The sequence below is a fragment of the Hippocampus bargibanti genome, linkage group LG09 (assembly GCF_051943395.1).
Source record: "Hippocampus bargibanti isolate YZ-2025 linkage group LG09, ASM5194339v1, whole genome shotgun sequence".
In the NCBI taxonomy this organism is placed as follows: domain Eukaryota; kingdom Metazoa; phylum Chordata; class Actinopteri; order Syngnathiformes; family Syngnathidae; genus Hippocampus; species Hippocampus bargibanti.
Window position 1 is genome coordinate 13,816,835 of NC_142742.1, and position 19,856 is coordinate 13,836,690.

Sequence of the window (19,856 nt, forward strand, 5' to 3'; positions counted from 1 at the left end):
GTATCTATGGAGTCGTCCAGTTGCAGCTAACTGAGGCAGAACAACTGCTGGGCTCTGACTGGGTGAGGCTAAAATATGGCTCCCTCAACTCACTCACAAAGCTGCAGATGTGCATAAAGTGGCAGTGGGGAATTCTATACAGTAAGTCCTCCTGACACAGACAAGACGTTACATTCATCTCAGGCTCTGCTGTTGAAAGACACAGTGAAGCTGAGGCTTGCACATGTCCTCAGTTAACCAACCAATGGCATGCATATGGTTATTGGCCACCATTAAAAAATAAACTTTATTCTCACAGTGGATATTCTCACCTACACCAGACTGAAGAGAAAACAATACCTAATGGATTAAAGCGCACTGCTACCATCACTTGCAAGATACAGATATTCCTTCGCTGCACAATCTCCTTACCCACCAGAAGGACTATAGATTAGGAGGCCTGCATTTGACAGTGACATTATCAACACATCACGATCGTTAATGTGCCAAATGTAGGTTTGCTACTTCAAAGTAGTACCATGGGAAACTGCCAAAACCCCTTCGGCGAAAAGAAATGGAGGGCAGCATACTACTTAAATGCTTTTGAAAAGTGAATAGGGGGAAGTATTGCACTACAACATAGCAACAGGATGTCATCACGACTTTCCTACCGCTTTAGCATTTTTTTTTCAGAAGGGAGGGTACTGTAGTATAGGGGGTCCGTTTTTCTTCTACAAAGTATACATTTTTGTGAGACCCCAGGGTAAGCTCCCAAATGGTAAAGTGATCGCTTTGTCAAATTAAGTTTTCACCCATTCAGCATCTGAAAACCTTTAGTGAATCAAGCCCACTGTGGGTTCTATCGTACATTCAGATTCAGGTTAGGCACAGATCTCTTTCGTAAACCAAGGACCTGTTGTACCACTCGAAATTGCGAAATCAGTGTTTAATTCCTCCCATGAACAGGATTTAGTCTCTGGACAACAAACTGCAACAAATAATGACGCAAAGGTAAACTTCTAGAATACGTAGTTGTTCAATTCCTGTCAAATATATGCTCTAAGTTCAACCAAATTGAACAATGAAGGACTGTTAAGAAGCCATAACCCACAAGACCCAAACTGGTCCCTTAAGCAAACCCTGAAGCTGACACTTTTAATATAAGACATTACTTTTTTTTCCTCGACACAGCTCAGCCCCAATATGTTTCCATATTTTACTCCCAGCCAATAAGTTTCCCCCTAGAGTCAGAAGGTTTCTCCTGCTGCCAATGCCCAATAAAGCAGGCAACTTACAGTAAGTGAGCACAGTTGGAAGATAACGTTTGTTTGTTTGTTTGTTTGCTTGCCTCGACAGAGCTCTTATAAGAGGCCCCCTTGCAGCCTATGTGCCGAAGCGTTGGCACCTTATCGTTTGAGCGGACTTTATTGATGTTGATCGCATTTCCTCTAGCAACAGCTTGACATGAAATGGTCCAGACCTGCTACTTTCTGGTAGATTTCAAGGACATACACTTTAATTTGGACAGCTGCAGCCTGACGTTAAACATAATTAACACCTCACTAAGTGTGCCTTTAGCGGGGACTTGAGGGGGTGTTTAGGAAGGAAGGAAGTTGAACTTAGTAGGAGACTGCTGGGGCAAATCAGTTTGTTGTGTAACCCATATGCTGGGATACATAACCTGTTCATATTTTTTTTTGTTAATTTGGGAATTTCTCCCTTGTGGGACAAATAAAGCTTTTCTTCTACTATTTTGTAATGTGTGCGGTGAGAAAGAAGTAAACAAGTGAACAGAGAGATAGTGTTGATTGAGCCTTATTGAAAAAAAAGGTTGCTTGTAAAATGTAAAAATAACCAAAAAGTATAACGTGCGATTTCCCTTTCACACATCGGCACGCATAAAACCAAATTGTGTTTGCAAATGTGGTTTCTAACGCAGTGAAAATTTGAAACAGGTCGTGGAGAACACAATGAGACGGTCCCTATTTAAATTCGGCACACACGTGCAAATGTGATGACAACCAAAACAAAAAACACTTGTAATCTGTTGATGATTCATTTCAAGTTAATGTTTTCAACTCTCATCTGCCTCTGATTACATGCCGGTGAGGCTATTAACAATGATGTGGTCAAATAAGAGACAGATTTCTGCTAAAGACCAAATGAAATGCTTGTGTCAGAATGAGGTGCCGGTCATTTTAATGTCAGCTTCTTAATACTAATCATACCAAACAATCTAAATAAGAAAACCCCACATAATGAATGTGACCGTTGGGATAGGGATAAGAACATTTTCATGGAGCAATTTAACCTGAAAACACAGCCATTTGTCACTATTTGTTATTTTTCTGTAAAGCTTCACTGTCGACAAAGGTTATTGCTGTGAACATTTGGGCAGACCAAATTCAACAGATGGATCAAAAATCATATCCTTGCAAGTACATTTTGGCTTAGTTTTGACTCAGTGTCAGCTAGGTATGAAAAGGAATACAGGATGACATTATAGTGGTCATTTGGAGTTGTTTTACCCGTAGAAGTAAAAACATTATCCATGACAAAAATGTTCAGTCGTGTAAATATGAGGTTGAATATTTATTTGGGTAGGGATGTTTGATTTCCCTTGTTTTGTGACCCATACCAGTAACAACTCTTTGAATACACACAGACACAGAGTACCGATACCTCTATATATCCATCCATTAATTTTCCGATCCGCTTTATCCTCACAAGAGTAACTGGGGTTTCCAGCTTTTTTCAGGCAGTAGGCAAGGGACACCCTGAACAAGTTGCCAACCAATCGCCGGAAGAGATGAATTACCATCCGCGCTCACACTCACATCTCTGGACATTTTGTGTGAAATCAGTCTGCCATGTGATGAACCAGGATGAAGCCCACAACCTCTGCCCTATGAGGTTAATGCCCTAACCACTGGACCAACGGGCCACCACGATATATTTTGTAGTATTGAAATGTAAAATTGACAAAACCTTGAGAGCAAAAATCGATCTGACACACAGGATGCTTCACCTGTGTTAGTCTGCCTCAGTACAATATAGCGCCAACTACTGCCAAGGATATCAGATTATTTTTGCCCTTCAGTATTGGAGGCTGCTGTCGGTTATTCCTCATGCATTCCTGATTCCATAAAAAAGGCCGGATACGATTCCTTTCATCAGTACCATCCTGAGTTAGTGACCCAAATGAGGACAAACTTTAGAAAATGGATGGATGACACTCTTCAGGTGTACCTAATATTATGGCTCCAACTGGTTCTGTCATTCAGTGTAATACTTTCTTTTATTAGCTCGAAAGTATCCAGGGCCAGGCATGAACCCCAAATTGTGCCAACTTGTTCCCATTCAGTGAGACTCAACAAATTCAAAGGATGCTTACGTTTGATGCAGCGATTGGTTCCTGGTGCCACAGCCCAGCCAGAGCAGCACAGTTGACCACCGCACACATTTGGCCTGTATGGAGGAAGACATATACACACAGGAGAAAATGGTGAAACAAGTTACTGAGAGCCCACAGAGCGCAAACGCGTGTGCACATGCATGCGTGCATGTCTCCTTGGCCCATTGCATAACAAACCAATCCGATTTAATGATTCGGGTTTAAAACATTCTAAAGGGGGCGGTCAATCGATAATTACAAGGCACCTCTGAGAATAGTCCATAATAGAATTTAAGGCAATAATACGAAAATCACGGGAGGGTCGCGAAACTCTATCCAAGTGTGGATCCCGCTTACCATCGTGCGAGAGTCTGCAGTGAAAACAACCGGAGTTACTTGAACCTTGCAGGAATTATGTGAGACACATGGGACATGAAACGCACCCTGCATCCTCAATAAATCATTGAGCAGATGAGAGATGACATGTTTGAAAAAAAATGGTATAATCACACTCGTTAATCCTTGCTTGCAGTTGAGATTTTATTTTTTTTTTCGTGACAGATGAAATAGCAGAGGATCCTATGAGCAATTCTGTGCTGGCATCGACGTTGGCCCATCTCAAGATATTATAGTAAATGAAATTCTGACTCATGGAGATTTAAAAAGATACGACAAGGATTCACTTGGATTTTGCTCATTAAGATCTGCGTGTTGCGGTAGTGTGCCACATAAAAAGCCTTTGGGAGGCTTGGCGTTGATCAAACATGCCAAAGTCACTAGTCAGCACATGCAAATTCCATCATATTATTTACTAAGGTAACGAACCCCTTGATACCGCAGGACGCTTTTAAAATGATAAATCATCATGTTCCAACTTTGTTGTTTGTTTACCAAAACTTTGCAAAATCAAAGAGTCATGTTTCACCTGCACGAAGCAGGAATAGTGAGTAAGTGCAAAAGTGTAAGAAGCTGTGCAACTGTTTGGAGCATGAACAAAGGCTGAGTCATGTAAAGCTGAATGCATAAATGTGGTCAAATCATTGTTGATTTCTTGCATTGTTGGCAATGTCGAGCTAATCCTTACACATCTGTTGCATGTAAGCAGAACTGCTTCGTGTAACAAAGAGGGTACAGAAAGTGCTTAAGAATGAATGACTGTCTGTGTCTTTGTGTTGTCATATTTAGTTTTTTTTTGTTCTTTTGACTTCAAGATGGCGCCGCGAGAGTCGCTGCCTTTCCAGCAGCTTCTGTATGTTGTTTTTCGGCTTCTTTCTTTCCTTTCATAACTTTTCTGCTGTGAAATGTAAATGGCTCCACTGCGAGACTAATAAAGGCAAATCCAATCCAATACAATCCATAGAAGTATGACGGTCTAGTTTACAAACCAGAAAAAAACACTTTACGGTCTCAAACAATCTGGTTGAAACTGGAACTGAAGGATGGGGGAGCTTATTTCTCTCATAGTATTATGTTGATGATATACAATGTGTCATGTCCGCTCGAGGAGTGGTGACAGGGACGACGGGAGGTAGTAAAGGTTGGATCCAAAATACACGGTGGAGACAGAATTCAATAAGAGTCTGTACTGAGACACATGAGGTAAGCAAAACAGAACATCAGGCAATGGAGGCGAGCAACTAGAACAGAACTGCGTGTGGCTGGGTGACGAGGAACTTCCGAGAGTACACCGGCGCAGACCGAACGGTAAGGGTGGCTTTTATAGCCAGAAGGCACAATAAAGGGAAATAAATAACAGGTGAGTGTGTCCGGAGAGCAGGGAGGGGAGGGGCCCGCTCAGGAGCATAGGAGGATGAGACAAGAGGGGAGGGGCACACTCCTGGCGCTGACGAGGATGTGACACAGTGATACCTCATTTTACGAACCCAGAAAGTGTTTCTTGACAAACATTAATTTCCCATAGGAAACCATTAAAAATGAGAATAACCCGTTTCCAGGTCCCCATAAAACAATTTTTTACTAAATAAGCCTTAAAACTACACAAAATGTACCTTATTTTACGTATCATAAATGTGCTATTGTATTGTAATTCAAGAAATAAACTGTACTGTATAATAAAATCGTTTTATTTACCTTTGTGATGGTTGTTGATGGAGTTGCCTCTTGATGATATCTGAGTGAAGTTGCCGTGCTTTCTCTGCGATAATACCCTCACACACTGTCCCCTACTAGCTGCTTTTTGTTAATCCAAATCAACAGAAGTTTTTCAACCTCTTCTATTGCCTGAGACCGTTGCTTAGACCAGTGGTCCCCAACCTTTTTTGTGCCACGGACCGGTTTAATCCATCCATCCATCCATTTTCCGTACCGCTTATTCTTCATTAGGGTCGCAGGGTGTGCTGGAGCCAATCCCAGCTGTCTTCGGGCACGAGGCGGGGGACACCCTGAATTGGCTGCCAGCCAATCGCAAGGCACACAAGGACAAACAACAGTCACTCTCACACTCACACCTAGGGACAATTTGGAATCTTCAATCTGCCTGTCATGCATGTTTTTGGAATGTGGGAGGAAACCAGAGGACCCGGAGAAAACGCAGGCGGGCCCGGGGAGAACATGCTAACTCCACACAGGGAGGCCAGAGCGGGACATGAACCGGCGACCTCTGTAGTGTGAAGCCGGTGCGCTTCCCACTTTTTATGTCAGACAATATTTTCACGGACCGGCGGATAAAAAAAACTTTCCAAAGACGTATGTTTTTTACTCATTTTGCTAATTTACGGTGGGCTAATTTCAGCGGTATGTATCATGTGACCTCGACAAGCGTTTTGACATGCGTCAAGAGTAAGTCAGAGACGGATGTAATCTGTTAATTTTTCATTTTATGTAAATTATTTATTCTTTCTGCGCGGCCTGGTACCAAATGACCCACGGATCGGTGGGACTGTTTGGCCATGTGGATTGGTGTTCTTCCACCGAAAACTAGTCCCCCAGCCACTAGTTCGTATGCTAAGATTATATTCTCGAGAATTTAATGTTCGTAAGGCTATAAATTCGTTAAAGCGGTCGTAACCCCAGGTATCACTGTATTTCCAACAACTATGGGGATGTTTGTTGATATTTGTTGTGTAAATAGGCAATCACATGTTAAACTTGGCTTTACAAGCAGACTTGAAAGGGTTAACTCGATCAGCCGGTGAATGGGTGTGGCTGTGGAGATAAATGCTGTCTGAACCAGGTGGCTCTTGTTAGCCAAGGAAGACACACCGCCAGTGAGTTGCATTCCACGTTCTACCTTTCTGTTGATTAAAACTAAAATAATGTCAAAGTAGTGATACAAATGATTGTCAATGGGTTGCATTCATATCCTGTGTTTGCATTTGTAGGTTTATGACCAATTCACGGCTCGTCTACCGAACAACAAGAACCAATGTATTCAAAACTCAATCAACAATAAATAACGAGAGTGAGTTGAGTTGTATCAGTGTGGTCTCTCTGGGATCCCGTTCGGTGGGAAAACGTGGAAACGTAAATTGACCGAACAATCTCCCATCTATCCATCCATCCACCCATTATACGGTCAGCTGTCTACAGGCAGTAGGCAGCGTACACATAGACACACAACCATTCCCACTTAGGGCCAGTTTTGAGTCATCAATTAACTTACTGGGCATGTTTATGGAATGTGTGAAGAAACCTGAGTACCCGGACAAAACCCACACAGGCTCGGGGGAGAAAATGTAAACCCAACAGAGGAACACCAAGGTATCGAATCCATGACCTTGCAAAGTGCTAACAAGTCAACCACCGAATATTTGGTGCAGTGAATGTGGTGACATTTTCAATCATGTTTATTGTCTCAAATGACTTAGGAGAAACGTGATATAAAACACTTGACACAACCAGTTACTCATTCAATTGTGTCCAGATATAGCAGCAGCTTGAGTCCTCATCCTAATTGGCTAATGTTCTGTTTCATGTCAGCATTGAGTCCACAAAGAAGAATTCACCATTGTATAAACACAGAACATGAATTACTGTAATTTCAGGCAGCTGAGTTCAGTTCAACTGTGAATAAACTTGATTCTCCTGATTAATCCTTTTTTGGAGGGTGGGGGCACATTGTAGGTTACAGAATGTTTATTTGAACAGAATCAAGACAATAATTGTACAGTAAAGCATTTTGTCTGATTAATTTACCTCCTTTAAATTAGTTGGATTGAAAAAAAAATCCAGAAGAGGATCTTTTATTTCAGGGTCTGCAATTAAAGGGCAGCCACTCAAATCCCCTCTCTGATCATTATGTAAACACCCTGCCCGCATCCGCCTGCTTCTGTCAGTATCATTCTTTGTCCCTATGGAACAAACAAAACTGGATGCGTCAAGGGTTCATTAGACAAAAACGAAAAGAGCTTTAATATGAAAACAAGCCATCTTTATGCTGGGGAGTTTGATGGAGACACACAACGAGAAAAGAAACAGAGATTCATTGGACAAAACAGGTGGTTCTAATCGCCCAGCAGATTTTTTTTCTGTTGCAAATGTTCACCAGGCAAGCCGAGCCACAAGAACACATGGTCACAGGACCCGTGCACAAAAGAAGGACACACAATCACACCCACACACACACTGAAGTCGTCTGCAGCCATGCCTCAAATATCACAAACATTGGGGAAACTGCACTGGAAGTTTTAGCATCTCTATGTTGACTTGCTGCGCATGATGTATTTTTTTCAAATTAACAACAACAGTTATTACATCACAGACTGCTATGAGTCTTAACTGTACTTAATATTAAAAATTAACTCCTTCATTAACTGCCATTCATGAATTTATTCGGGAATTGAAAAGTGTGACGTTTAGCGCCATTCCTGACTCTGTTTGGGTTTTGGTGCTTCTTGCGGGGTACTGATTGAGTGCTGGTCAGACCTCGACCAATGATTTATCCCTTCCACAATGGGGCAGCATTTGCCTTTTGTCCATGTTAGCACTTTGTTGCAGCTTCAGCTGTTGTTAAAAACCCTTTATAAACCAATGTGTATGTATTGCATTGTATTTTTGACAGTCATCCTCATTTCAAGCACATATAACTCCAGACCAATACAATTTAGAGATTGGCTGGCAATCGATTCAGAGTGTCCCCTGCCGAGTGCCCGAAGATGGCTGGGATAGGATCCAGCAACCCCCTCGCTCCTAATGAGGAATAAGCGGTACAGAAAAAGTATGGATGAATAATAATCATCATCATCATAATACATGTTATTTATAAGTGCCTTTCAAAACTCTCAAGGATGTTTTATTATTGGTGAGACTTAACCCTTTCACTGCCAGGCGATGTGAAACAATGTGTGTCCACTCCAGTGCCAGGGTTTTTGTCATTGGCACTCAAATACCACAGAATATTGAGTTTTAGGACTACATAAACATTCAATGCAGCGCAAGAAACTTTAGACTCTCTTCTTTCATCAGAAAAAAAGGAGTTAATTACTAAATTAAATGGGTCTTGAGTTAGATGAGCTTGAAATGTGAGCAGCTGTAAGAAATACAACACAATACATACTGTACATATTATCTAATGTTTTAACAACAGCTGAAGCTGGAACAAAGCGCTAAGATAGAAAAAAGGGAAGTGCTTCCCCCTTGTGGAAGGGAAAAAACATTGCCAGAGGCCATGGCCAGCGCTTTATCGCCACCCAAACAAGAAAAAACAAAAGCCGAAATAAATTCGGGTATGGCGCTTTACGTCATATTTTCAATTACCAAATATATTTGTGAATAGAGAGATTTTTTTCCTGAAAGGTAACTACAGTAAAGTCTCGTTATATCGATATTCTCAGGAGTCTGAAAAAATATCGATATAACCGGACTATCGATATATCCGATCCTGCGGCATGTAAATTTTCTCCTTGCGTTCATAGAAATAGTATCGTAATAAGCAGTACTATCGATATAACCGATATCGATATAACAAGACTTTACTGTATAAGGACATTTTACAAAGAATTTGGGCCCGCGGAGTCCTTGTCAACCAATCAGGTGTGACATTAAACAACCAAGTAAATCTTTATAGTATCTGCCTATTTGCCAAAAATGGTGTGCGGGCTAGACTTTTTGAACTCGTTTACATAATAACCACTCCCTCAAGAATTTACTCAGCCCACAACTTGAAAAATAGGCTGGCTGAAGTTTCACACCCAGAGAGGCCCTTTCAAACAGTTGCCTAAGCAAAGCCAAAGTACCAGTACATACAGAATGTATGACAAAGTTGTTAACATGAAGTTGGGTGGGGAGAGAAGACACTGTCAAGTGAATGTACGGCTTTCTGTCCAAATACACTATATTCTGCTGTTATATGTTTGAAGGTCCTTCTACGTGATTGTGAGTGTGAATTGTTGGTTGTCTATTGTATGTGTGCTTTGCGACTCGTTGGCAACCAATTCCAGGTGCACCCCACTGACTGCCCATACTTAGCTGGTATTGCCTCCAGTACGCCTCCAATCCTTATGAGGATAAGCGGCTTGGATAATGGATGATTGGATGTTTCAAGGTAGATTGCTGAAAGCATGTGGAAAGACAAAGGACCATTTCATATTCATTTTTGCGTAAAAGTTTTTATCACCATTTCAGTTGTACTGACTTTTGGGGGCAGTTCAATGAGTGTAAATTATATATGGGTTTTTGATATTCGCAGACCAGCCCAATTCCTATCCCCACAAATGGCGGGGGTTGACCGCATTTGATGGACACATAACAGGTAGGCAAGGCTTGGTTTTCATGCATTAAGCAGAGACATATCCAGCATCCGAGTTTCACCTACCATACTCCTCAGAGCTCCTTCACCTCAAAGTACTTGCCTGGTGCCTCAGGTCGGTGGGGGAGACGCTACTTTTGACGATTATTTTTTTGGATTGCTTGTAAAAGTTCATGATGCTGTGGCTCAGTGTTTGGAGGGGCCACATTTGTTTGCTGATATGTCTGTGTAAGCTCTCAGTCGTACAGGAGTGGTCCATCGATGAAAAGGTTTCTTCAGCCGTCATCTGTACTTCTTTGAAGGTTTCGGACGTTTCGCTTCTTATCCAAGAAACTTTGGCAGCAAACTATATAGATACTGTAAGAATTTTACACATGCACACATCAGCAAACAAACGATGAAAAGGTTTCTTCAGTCGTCTTCTGCACTTCTTTGAAGGTGTCGGACGTTTCGCTTCTTATCAGCAAACTAAAGTCTTACTGGTAGTTTAGGCCCTTTATATATATATCCCTACTGTCCAATCATGGCGGAGCCGGACTATGCTATGATAGGTCCCTGCTCTCAGGTTGGAGGGAGCAGAGGACTACTCCCTGCAGCTCCACTGATTGTTCCTATTGTTCTGACTAACGACTGGCCTGATTGCCCCACTTCCACCGGTATCGATTTGGCCTTACAAACAAACCATCTTGGCGTAAGGCCTCAACATCAGAAAGAAGGAAAATGGTGATGGAAGAGCTGCGCCACCAAGAGGAAGCTGAAAGAACTGCGAAGGCTGTTTCTCCTGCCAAGCAGGGACAATGGATGAGGTGGGAAGGCCTGGAGAAACGAAAGCTCAGCTGGACGGATGTCCGGGAAATGGAGGCAAGCAACATCAGCTTCATCATCAGAACTATCAGTGATGTGCTCCCATCTCCAAAAAATCTCCACCAATGGTATGGCGAAGATCCAAACTGTGACCTCTGTCCAACTCCAGGAACTCTCAAACACATCCTGACTGGTTGTAAGACCAGCCTCACACAAGGCCGCTACACCTGGTGGCACAACAAGGTCCTGAAGAGTTTGGCAGTTGTCCTTGAGAGCAAGAGGAATACCATCAACTCCTTGCCCATGAGAGCCAACACTTCCAGCACAGCATCATTGACTTTTATCCGAGAGGGAGAGGAAAAGCCCAACATTCCGCCTGCAAAACTAGAGGTTGGACAGCTATCCAGGGCCCGGGATTGGAAGATGCGGGTTGACATTGGCCAGCAATTAGTTTTCCCAGCGGAGATTGTAGCCACCACCCTAAGACCTAGACTTGGTGCTCTGGTCCCCTTCACTCAAGGCTGTCTACATCACAGAACTCACAGTCCCGTGGGAAAACTCAGTTGAAGAGGGCTGTGAGCGCAAGAAGCTGCGCTATACAGGACTCGCAGTGGATGCGCAACAGCGAGGATGGAAAGCCAAGGTCTATCCCATTGAAGTTGAATGCAGAGGGTTTGTGGCTTCCTCCACCATCAAGCTGCTAAAGGACATAAGCATCCATGGTTAGATCACTCTCCGAAGCGGCAGAAAGAAGCAGCCACTGGATCTGGATGAAGAGGAAGGACACTTGTTGGTCTCATAGGTCAGCAACCTAAGCCCCCCCCCCCCCCCCCCCCCCTCACCACTCATTTGACGACAATGAGGTTAAAATCTTAGCGAAAGAACATAGATGTTTTTAAAGGGGAGTAAAAGAAGCAATTTTCATAAAACAACTAAATCCTTCATTAAACCGATATGGTGGGATGAGGTTCAATTTGGATCGTTCATTCAATAGCCTGCTTAGGCCACATAGGATTAGTAATACTGATGAGGTGATACCGGTAGAAGTGGGGCAATCAGGCCAGTCGTTAGTCAGACAATAGGAACAATCAGTGGAGCTGCAGGGAGTAGTCCTCTGCTCCCCCCAACCTGAGAGCAGGGACCTATCATAGCATAGTCCGGCTCCGCCATGTCTGGACAGTAGGGATATATATATAAAGGGCCTAAACTACCAGTAAGACTTTAGTTTGCTGATAAGAAGCGAAACGTCCGACACCTTCAAAGAAGTACAGAAGACGGCTGAAGAAACCTTTTCATCGTTTGTTTGCTGATGTGTGCATGTGTAAAATTCTTACAGTATCTATACATTGTAAAAATGAAGATTGTAAAGAGCAATACACAAGAAATGCTAAAAAAAGATTTAACATTTCAGGTATAATGCTAGTGGGTCTCAATCTCCAGTACATCTGCTCCTAAGAGCAAGCAACCACTCATTTGACGACAGTGAGGTTAAAATCTTCGCTAATAGAAGGTTTGAAAGGGGAGTAAAAGAAGCTACAGTAAAGTCTCGTTATATCGATATCGGATATATCGATAGTCCCGGTTATATCGATACTATTTCTATGCACGCACGGAGAAAATTACATGCAAACAGGGTCGGATATATCGATAGTCCCGGTTATATCGATATTTTTTCGGACTCCCTTGAATATCGATATAACGAGACTTTACTGTATTTTTCTTAAACAGCAAACCCTGTCATGAAATCACCATGGTGGTTTAAGGTTTAATTTAGATCGCGCTTACAACAGAATTCTTAGGTCGTTACCATGTAGGCTTAGTCATGCTGATGAAGGGATACCAGATCTAATGGGGCAATCAGAGCCAGGCATAGAACATTAGAGGTAATCAGACAGAACAAAAGAAGTAATCAGATTAGCTTCAGGGAGTAGTCCACTGCCCTCCCAACCTTAGAACAGGAACCTATCAGAGCAGAGGTCTGGCACCTAAACATCTGTCCATTAGGGATATATAGAGGGCCAGAGTTACCAGCACTACTTTAGTTCGCTGACAAAGCTCTTCAGATGAGGACTGAAACGTCGGACACCTTCAAAGAAGTACAGATGACAGGTGAAGAAACCTTTTCATCAATTGACCATTCCTGTATGACTGAGAGCCTACACAGATGCCTCACAGTACAGGTAACATTTTTTTTTCTTTTGACTTCAAGACGGCGCCGCGAGAGTGGCTGCCTTTCCAGCAGCTCATGTATTTTGTTTTTCTACTTTCATTCCTTTCATCACTTTGCTGCTGTGAAATGTAAATTTCTCCACTGCAAGACTAATAAAGGCAAATCCAATCCAATCCAATCCAACATCCGATTTACGACTGACTCGACTTGCGACCACTCATACTTACGACCACGACCGCCAGACCGTATTTTCTTAATTCTACTTCTACGCCTGGCACCGCAACGCACTAGCAGCCCGGCAACGTGTACGACAATTTTGGCCAGCCAGCCAGCCAGCCAGCATCTCACTCTCGCCCAGCAATCGACCGTGTGACGGCACCGGAGGGGGGGGGGTGTCCACCGACGCTGGTTGCGGTGCAGCCAGGACTAAAGCCGAGGCGGGTCGGCGTTTGGGATCGCCGCGACAAGAACGGTAGAACACCAGCGACCCAGACCCACGCCCGCCCCCGTGGCGTCCGAATCAAGTCGCTTGCAAGTCATTTAGCACCAAGTCTATATTCAACATTTTGAATGGATTTTGACTTACAATCACTTTGACTTGCGACCGTTTGGTCGGAACGGAACCTGGTCGTAGGTCGGATGTTACCTGTCTAATGGATGGAGAGGTATGCTGACCCCACATGTTGTATTTTGGGCCACTCACTCCCCTTCACCCCAACTATGGGATCTGCTTTCTCAAGTAGCGAGCAGCAGACGGTTGCAGTGCACAGACACCGCCAAGTGAGGAGGAGGTGGAAATGTCCAGACTCCAGCCAGAACGCACACACTCGCTTGCGCAATTTGTTTGGTTGTGTCTTATGCTTGTAGTAGAGGCTCATAGAGAGACCAAATGTCCCATGGTCTTGAAAACACTCAACATGCTGTTGTTAAAGGCAGAGGCACACAGTTGTGTACATACTTCACGCTTGAGGCCCATAAGTCCCAAAGTGGTCTAATGATACACTTAAAACCATTTTATTTCTCTTAATGTGTGATTCAGTTTTACACAATGCATGGCTATTTTATTATTTTTTTCTATACAGGTGCATTACAAAATCCAGGTAGCTGTTTGTCATTTTCTTTCCATTTCCTTCACTGTGCCAAATTTTGCGAACTTGGATTTATTCACCAAAACCGCAATTGTCATTGTTTAGTACAGACAAATCATTTTTTGAGTTGATGGTATTGGTGGAACATCCCTTTCTCAAATCACATTTGAAATGTTTGCCTTAAAACAATGATATGGCAATTTTTCAACCAAAGATTAGGTTTCGGTCACAAATGTCCTGATTTCCATGGATTTTTGGCTGATTCACAGGACAAAGTGACATTACCTTAATGCTTAACTGATTCTTTCAAACACAGTTCGTTATTAAACCACATATTCGTGTTTCAAATCTCTTTCCACATCCTATATTTCAATACACGGGTGGTAACAAAACATGTATGTAGTGTTTTAAGGGTGGTAACAGAAACAATATTGATCCTTTTTTAATGTGATTGAAACCGATTACATTTCATTTCGCTTCAACATGCAATCCTGATTTTATATGTAAATAGTTCAAGGGTTCCAAGCTTTGTCCAAAAAGAAATTGAATTCGTAAATGAAGGAACCATTCTACTAAAGAGCCGTCTTGAACGTTCACTATGAAGCTTGTGATTTGTTACATCATAATTTCCTGGAATGAAACTTCTGGCAAAATGAGCAGAATGCATTTTGTTTTTAAATACACAAATATAAATTTTCGCTGCCATGCACATATTAATTGGACAATTATAGATTCTACATCTTACCCTACAAGCCGCCTGGTGTTCGCCTGGCCGGACTTGCTGTTCTGCCTCCGGTTCACTTTGGTTCTGGGCTGCGAAGTGGTCACACTGCGCCGGTGTCTGGTGGTCCTCGGCGCACCCTTTGACGGGAGTTCGCCATCCTCCCTGGCGTGTGCCGTAGGGCTTCTTTCACCGCCTTCCGAATGGCCCCAACTCGTCTGCCCGGTGACAGGGGTTCTTTTCTTCCCACCTGTCGAGGTGTCCGTCTGACCATCACCTACGTGGACCAGCGCTATGGCCAAAAGCGCAACAACAGCTAAGCCGGTACGCTCCATTTTGTTTAAAAGACGTATCCTACTCCAAAAATGACCCGATAATTCAACTTGGGCGCTAATATGACTTAAAAAAAAATAAGAAAAGAGGGGGGGAAAGTCCGCGACTCTGTTTCTCAAGTTTACTTAGACGACACTCTCCGAAGTGGATACTTCCTCATGATGACCAGGTAAAACTGCTAAACTGCCGGCAATGTCTTCAAAACTACGATTAAAAAATAAAACTTTCTTCTCATATCAGACCAGCATAATCCTTCTTTGCTGCTCCGGTGAGGCGCCAAAAAGAGCAGCGAGCTGCTGAGGCTGAGCTCCAAATGTGAGTGAGAAGTGGAGGAGAGACCATGTGCGCGTTTGATGCGTGTGCATGCGTAAGTGTATGCGCGTGTGTGTGGGGCTTCCATGAATATCACCACCTCCTTGCCTCAGGAGTCTCCAGGAAGAAACAGCCCCTTTGTTTTTCGTATTGTTGCTTCCACCCCACATTGATGATTTTGGCAGCCAAGTTAGATCATATTAAGCAATGATAGGCTGTCTACATGCATACAAATATTTGCGACATATTTTAGCAATTTGATTTGTCTCTGAAAGATTAACCTGGAGTATGTGTTGGGGCAGACAATGCTAAAGTGCAGTACAATAAAATTTAATCCGATTGGTGGACATGTCAGAACACGTTTTCCCAGGCGAGTATCGTGTGGCGTTGAGTGTAAAGGATGCAAATTATGACTTGAGTCCTAGTGGCGGACCGTCAAGGCCTGCAAAGCCTTTTCTGCTGGCCTAAAAATATCTGAATCACGGACTGATTTCAATTATATTTGTCCATATTAACTCATTCACTGCCAGACGTGCAAAAATGTGTCCACTTTAGTGCCAGGGTTTTTGTCATTGTCACTCGAATTCCAGTACCCACAGAATGTTGAGTTTTAGGACTACATAAAAATTCAATGCAGCATAAGAAACCTTAGACTCTCTGCTTTCATCAGAAGAGAGAGTTAATTCGAATTACAACTTTTCTACGGGATAATATCCGTAAAAAATATATATATCCCGTCGGGATAAATATTTTTTTTACTCGCTGCGTATGGTCGGATAGATAAAAGCATAACATGCACATGCACAGTAAGCTGTCTGCATTTTGTTTTGCATTGAGTTAGCATTTTTTTATCATTTCAAATAATGTATGGCGTAGTACAAATTTTATATCTGAATTGCAATCATTTATAAGGGCAGCTATGAGCCATGATTGACAGGTATGCAATAGTTACAGGCATAACAATTAAACACTGTCCAAAAACATGGGAGATGTTACAATTAACTTTTAACATCAGGTGCCCAAGTCTTGTGAGAGTCTATCCAGTCTGTTTTAGACACCCCGTCTCTGCTAAACACCCGATACGATTGATCAGCTCATCAGCGAGCTTCACAGAAGCCTGGTATCAATCCTGTTCATTAGAACCAGGTGCATTGGAAGAGGGAGACATGTAAAACATGCAGGATAGAGGCTTTCGATGGACCAGCCTTGTGAACACCTGCTTTCCATCTTTCATTATTTCAATACATGGAGCATGGCTTTTTTTTAATGTTTTTGTTTAGTTGTGTTCTGTCAGCTTTTTGTAATGTAAAATAATGGGGCTTGGCTCAATAAACTTTGGAAACACGGCATTGACGGGACCTCTTTCAAGCTTTTTTAAACCGAATGCTGTTATTTATTCAGAATTGTAAACTTGCATCTTGGCATGTGCGGGCATACAGATGTGGTCGATGAAGCTCACATTTCAAAGCACATCGAAAACCTTGGAAAACTGCTCAGGTTATGTAAGAAGTCCCACTAACAGCCTCTTGTCATCTATGCTACATCACCCCCAACCCCTCCACTTAATTGTCTAGACACAACACAATTCTATACCACTATTAAATCACAAATGAGCCAAAAGAGAGATGGCTCGCACTTTGTACTTTCAAACCGCAATCAATGCACGGCCGCCTCACTCAAGCAACATGACCGCACTGTGAGCACAGCGGTCCAAAACACACAGCGCTGGAGAGGGAGACAAGCAGAGCGGATATTGTCAAACTTCTTGAATGAGACTGAGGCTGCGTGCCACAGCTGATTACAGCTAATCTCGTAGTCCAGCAGAATTGAATTAGAAAAAGGAGGACGTATTTATCGTATGACTGTGGCGTCGTCCACCTTTTTGCCCAAGACTGAGGCCACTCCTTTACAGAACCTGGAAGCTGACTTCTGATAAGTGTCCGTCGCTCTGAGATCTTCGTGTTTATCTGTGGGTGTCTTCATCACGTGGTCTAATCTGCAGCATCAGGCGGAAGGATGTCCCTGGTGCAAGCAGTCTCTCAAATTTCAAATTTAGAGCAGATAAAAATAACTATTATGGCATTTCCAAAGCCAAGCACACAATGACAATATTCAAGTCTGGAAATCACACCGAAGTAAACAAGCTCAAAGGTGGATTGGCTTTTCCTCCACAGAGTACTTAGCGCTTTTAATTGCTTCCACTTTGTGAATGTGCTGCTTTTCTCCGACTATACAGAGTTCACTCATGTGATACCTTCTGCTCAGTTTGACAACAGGAATACTTGCCTGGTTTGCTGAGAACCCAAAAGCGGCCAATAAACTGTACTCTCAAATTGATTTCGCAAACTGTTGGTGGGTGTATTGCAGTGGTGGACCATCAAGGCCTGCAAAGCCTTCTATGCTGGCCTAAAAATATCTGAATCACAGACTGATGTTAATTATATTTTGTCTCGGAATACTATATGTGACGATCGCTCGAGTGCTAGGAGGCAGACCTCGAGCGACGGACTTTTGGTGTTAGGGAAGGACCCGAAATACACGGCGTGACAGGCTTGGATGGATACAGAGTCTTTACTGGAAACAGCATCAAATAATACAAACAGGGATGAGTGAAGGAAGATAACTGAATGATAGCAGACCTGGCAACACGGAAGTGGAAATGGCAATGACCAAGAATACTCCGACAGAAGACGGTAGTGAGCGGCAGGCAGATATAGGCAGAAGGCACAATCAGTGAATGACAATCAGCTGTGGGAACCCAGGTGAATGATGATTGGAGGGGCCGTCTCCCAAGAATGTCGGAGGAGGTGACAGGAGGGGCGGGGCGCGCCCCGGATGGCAGCGAGATGTGACAGTGCCCCCCCCTCAAGGGACGCCTCTCGGCGGCCCCCCAGGTTTGGATGGGTGAGCCGCATGGAAGGCCCGGGTGAGGGATGGGTCGAGGATCCAGGCCCGTGGGACCCATTGACGTTCCTCAGGTCCATAGCCCTCCCAGTCGACCAGGTACTGCACTCCTCTGCCCCTGCGCCTGGAGTCCAGTATCTCCCGCACGGTGTAGACTGGTCCGTCGTCCAATATCCGGGGGGGAGGTGGGGGGGCGGGCGTGGGGGCTAAGGGGCTGGTCTCCACTGGCTTGAGGAGGGAAACATGAAACACGGGGTGGATCCGCATGGTGGGTGGTAGCCGGAGCCTCACCGAGACCGGGCTGAGGATGGCCTCGATGGGGAAGGGACCCGTGAAGCGTGGGCCCAGCTTGGCCGAGGACCCTGCCAGCCGAAGGTCCTTCGTAGATAGCCAGACCTCCTGCCCGACCTGGTAGCTGGGTGCTTGCCGTCGATGGCGGTCTGCCACCCGCCGGTTCCGGGAAGCGGTGCGTGACAGGGCGTCCCTGGTCTCCTTCCAGACTCTGTGGGCCCGTCTGAGGTGATGATCGATAGACGGGACCTCCACCTGGCCTTCCTGTGTGGGAAATAAGGGCGGCTGATAGCCACAGGCGGACATGAATGGGGACCGACCTGTGGCTGCGGAGACCAGGGAGTTGTGGGCGTACTCCACCCAGGGTAGGTGCAGGGCCCACGACGCCGGGTTGTGGAGGCACACGCACCGGAGGGCCGCCTCCAGGTCCTGGTTCTTCCTCTCCGTCTGTCCGTTGGTCTGGGGGTGGTACCCAGACGACAGGCTCGCCGATGCCCCTAGGGACCGACAGAAACGCTTCCATACCTTGGACACGAACTGCGGTCCCCGATCCGACACGATGTTAGTCGGAATCCCGTGGAGACGGACGACATGGTTAACCAGGAGTTGAGCCGTCTCGGTGGCAGACGGCAACCTGGTTAACGGAACGAAGTGGGCCGACTTGGAGAATCGGTCCACTACGGTGAGGACGACCGTCTTGCCACGGGAGGGGGGGAGGCCTGTCACGAAGTCGACGGAGATGTGGGACCAGGGTCTGGACGGAACCGGTAGGGGCTGGAGGAGTCCGGCCGGGGGCTGGTGGGAGGCCTTTCCACGGGCGCAGGTCGGGCAGGCCTTCACGAAGAGGGTGATGTCCCTCCTAAACCCCGGCCACCAGAACCGTTGGGCGATGAGTTGGATCGTCCTGTTGACCCCCGGGTGGCAAGCTATCTTAGATGTGTGCCCCCAGATGAGCACCTCCGTGCGTAGGGGGGGGGGACGAACAGGCGATCCTTGGGACAGCCCCTGGGGATGGTGGTGGTTCCCTGGACTTGTTGGACTTTTCTCTCAACCTCCCACCTCAGGGCGCCCAGGATGCGCTGGGCCGGCAGGATGTTGGCGGTAGTCTCCTCCCTTTCTGCCGGCTCATGGATACGGGATAGGGCGTCGGGCTT

General features: G+C 44.6%; 1 protein-coding gene across 1 annotated transcript in view; it reads right to left on the reverse strand.

Annotated features, from left to right (window-relative positions):
* Window positions 1-15,551, reverse strand: part of LOC148893717 (latent-transforming growth factor beta-binding protein 2-like) — a 127,732-nt gene extending 112,181 nt beyond the window's left edge. The window contains exons 1-2 of the mRNA XM_089003872.1: window positions 14,887-15,551; window positions 3,374-3,447 (exon numbers count right to left, since the gene is read on the reverse strand). Coding sequence (XP_088859998.1) covers window positions 3,374-3,447; window positions 14,887-15,197 — 385 coding nt within the window. The 5' untranslated portion in view covers window positions 15,198-15,551. The remainder of the gene's footprint in view (window positions 1-3,373; window positions 3,448-14,886) is intronic.
* Window positions 15,552-19,856: the final 4,305 nt, after the last annotated feature.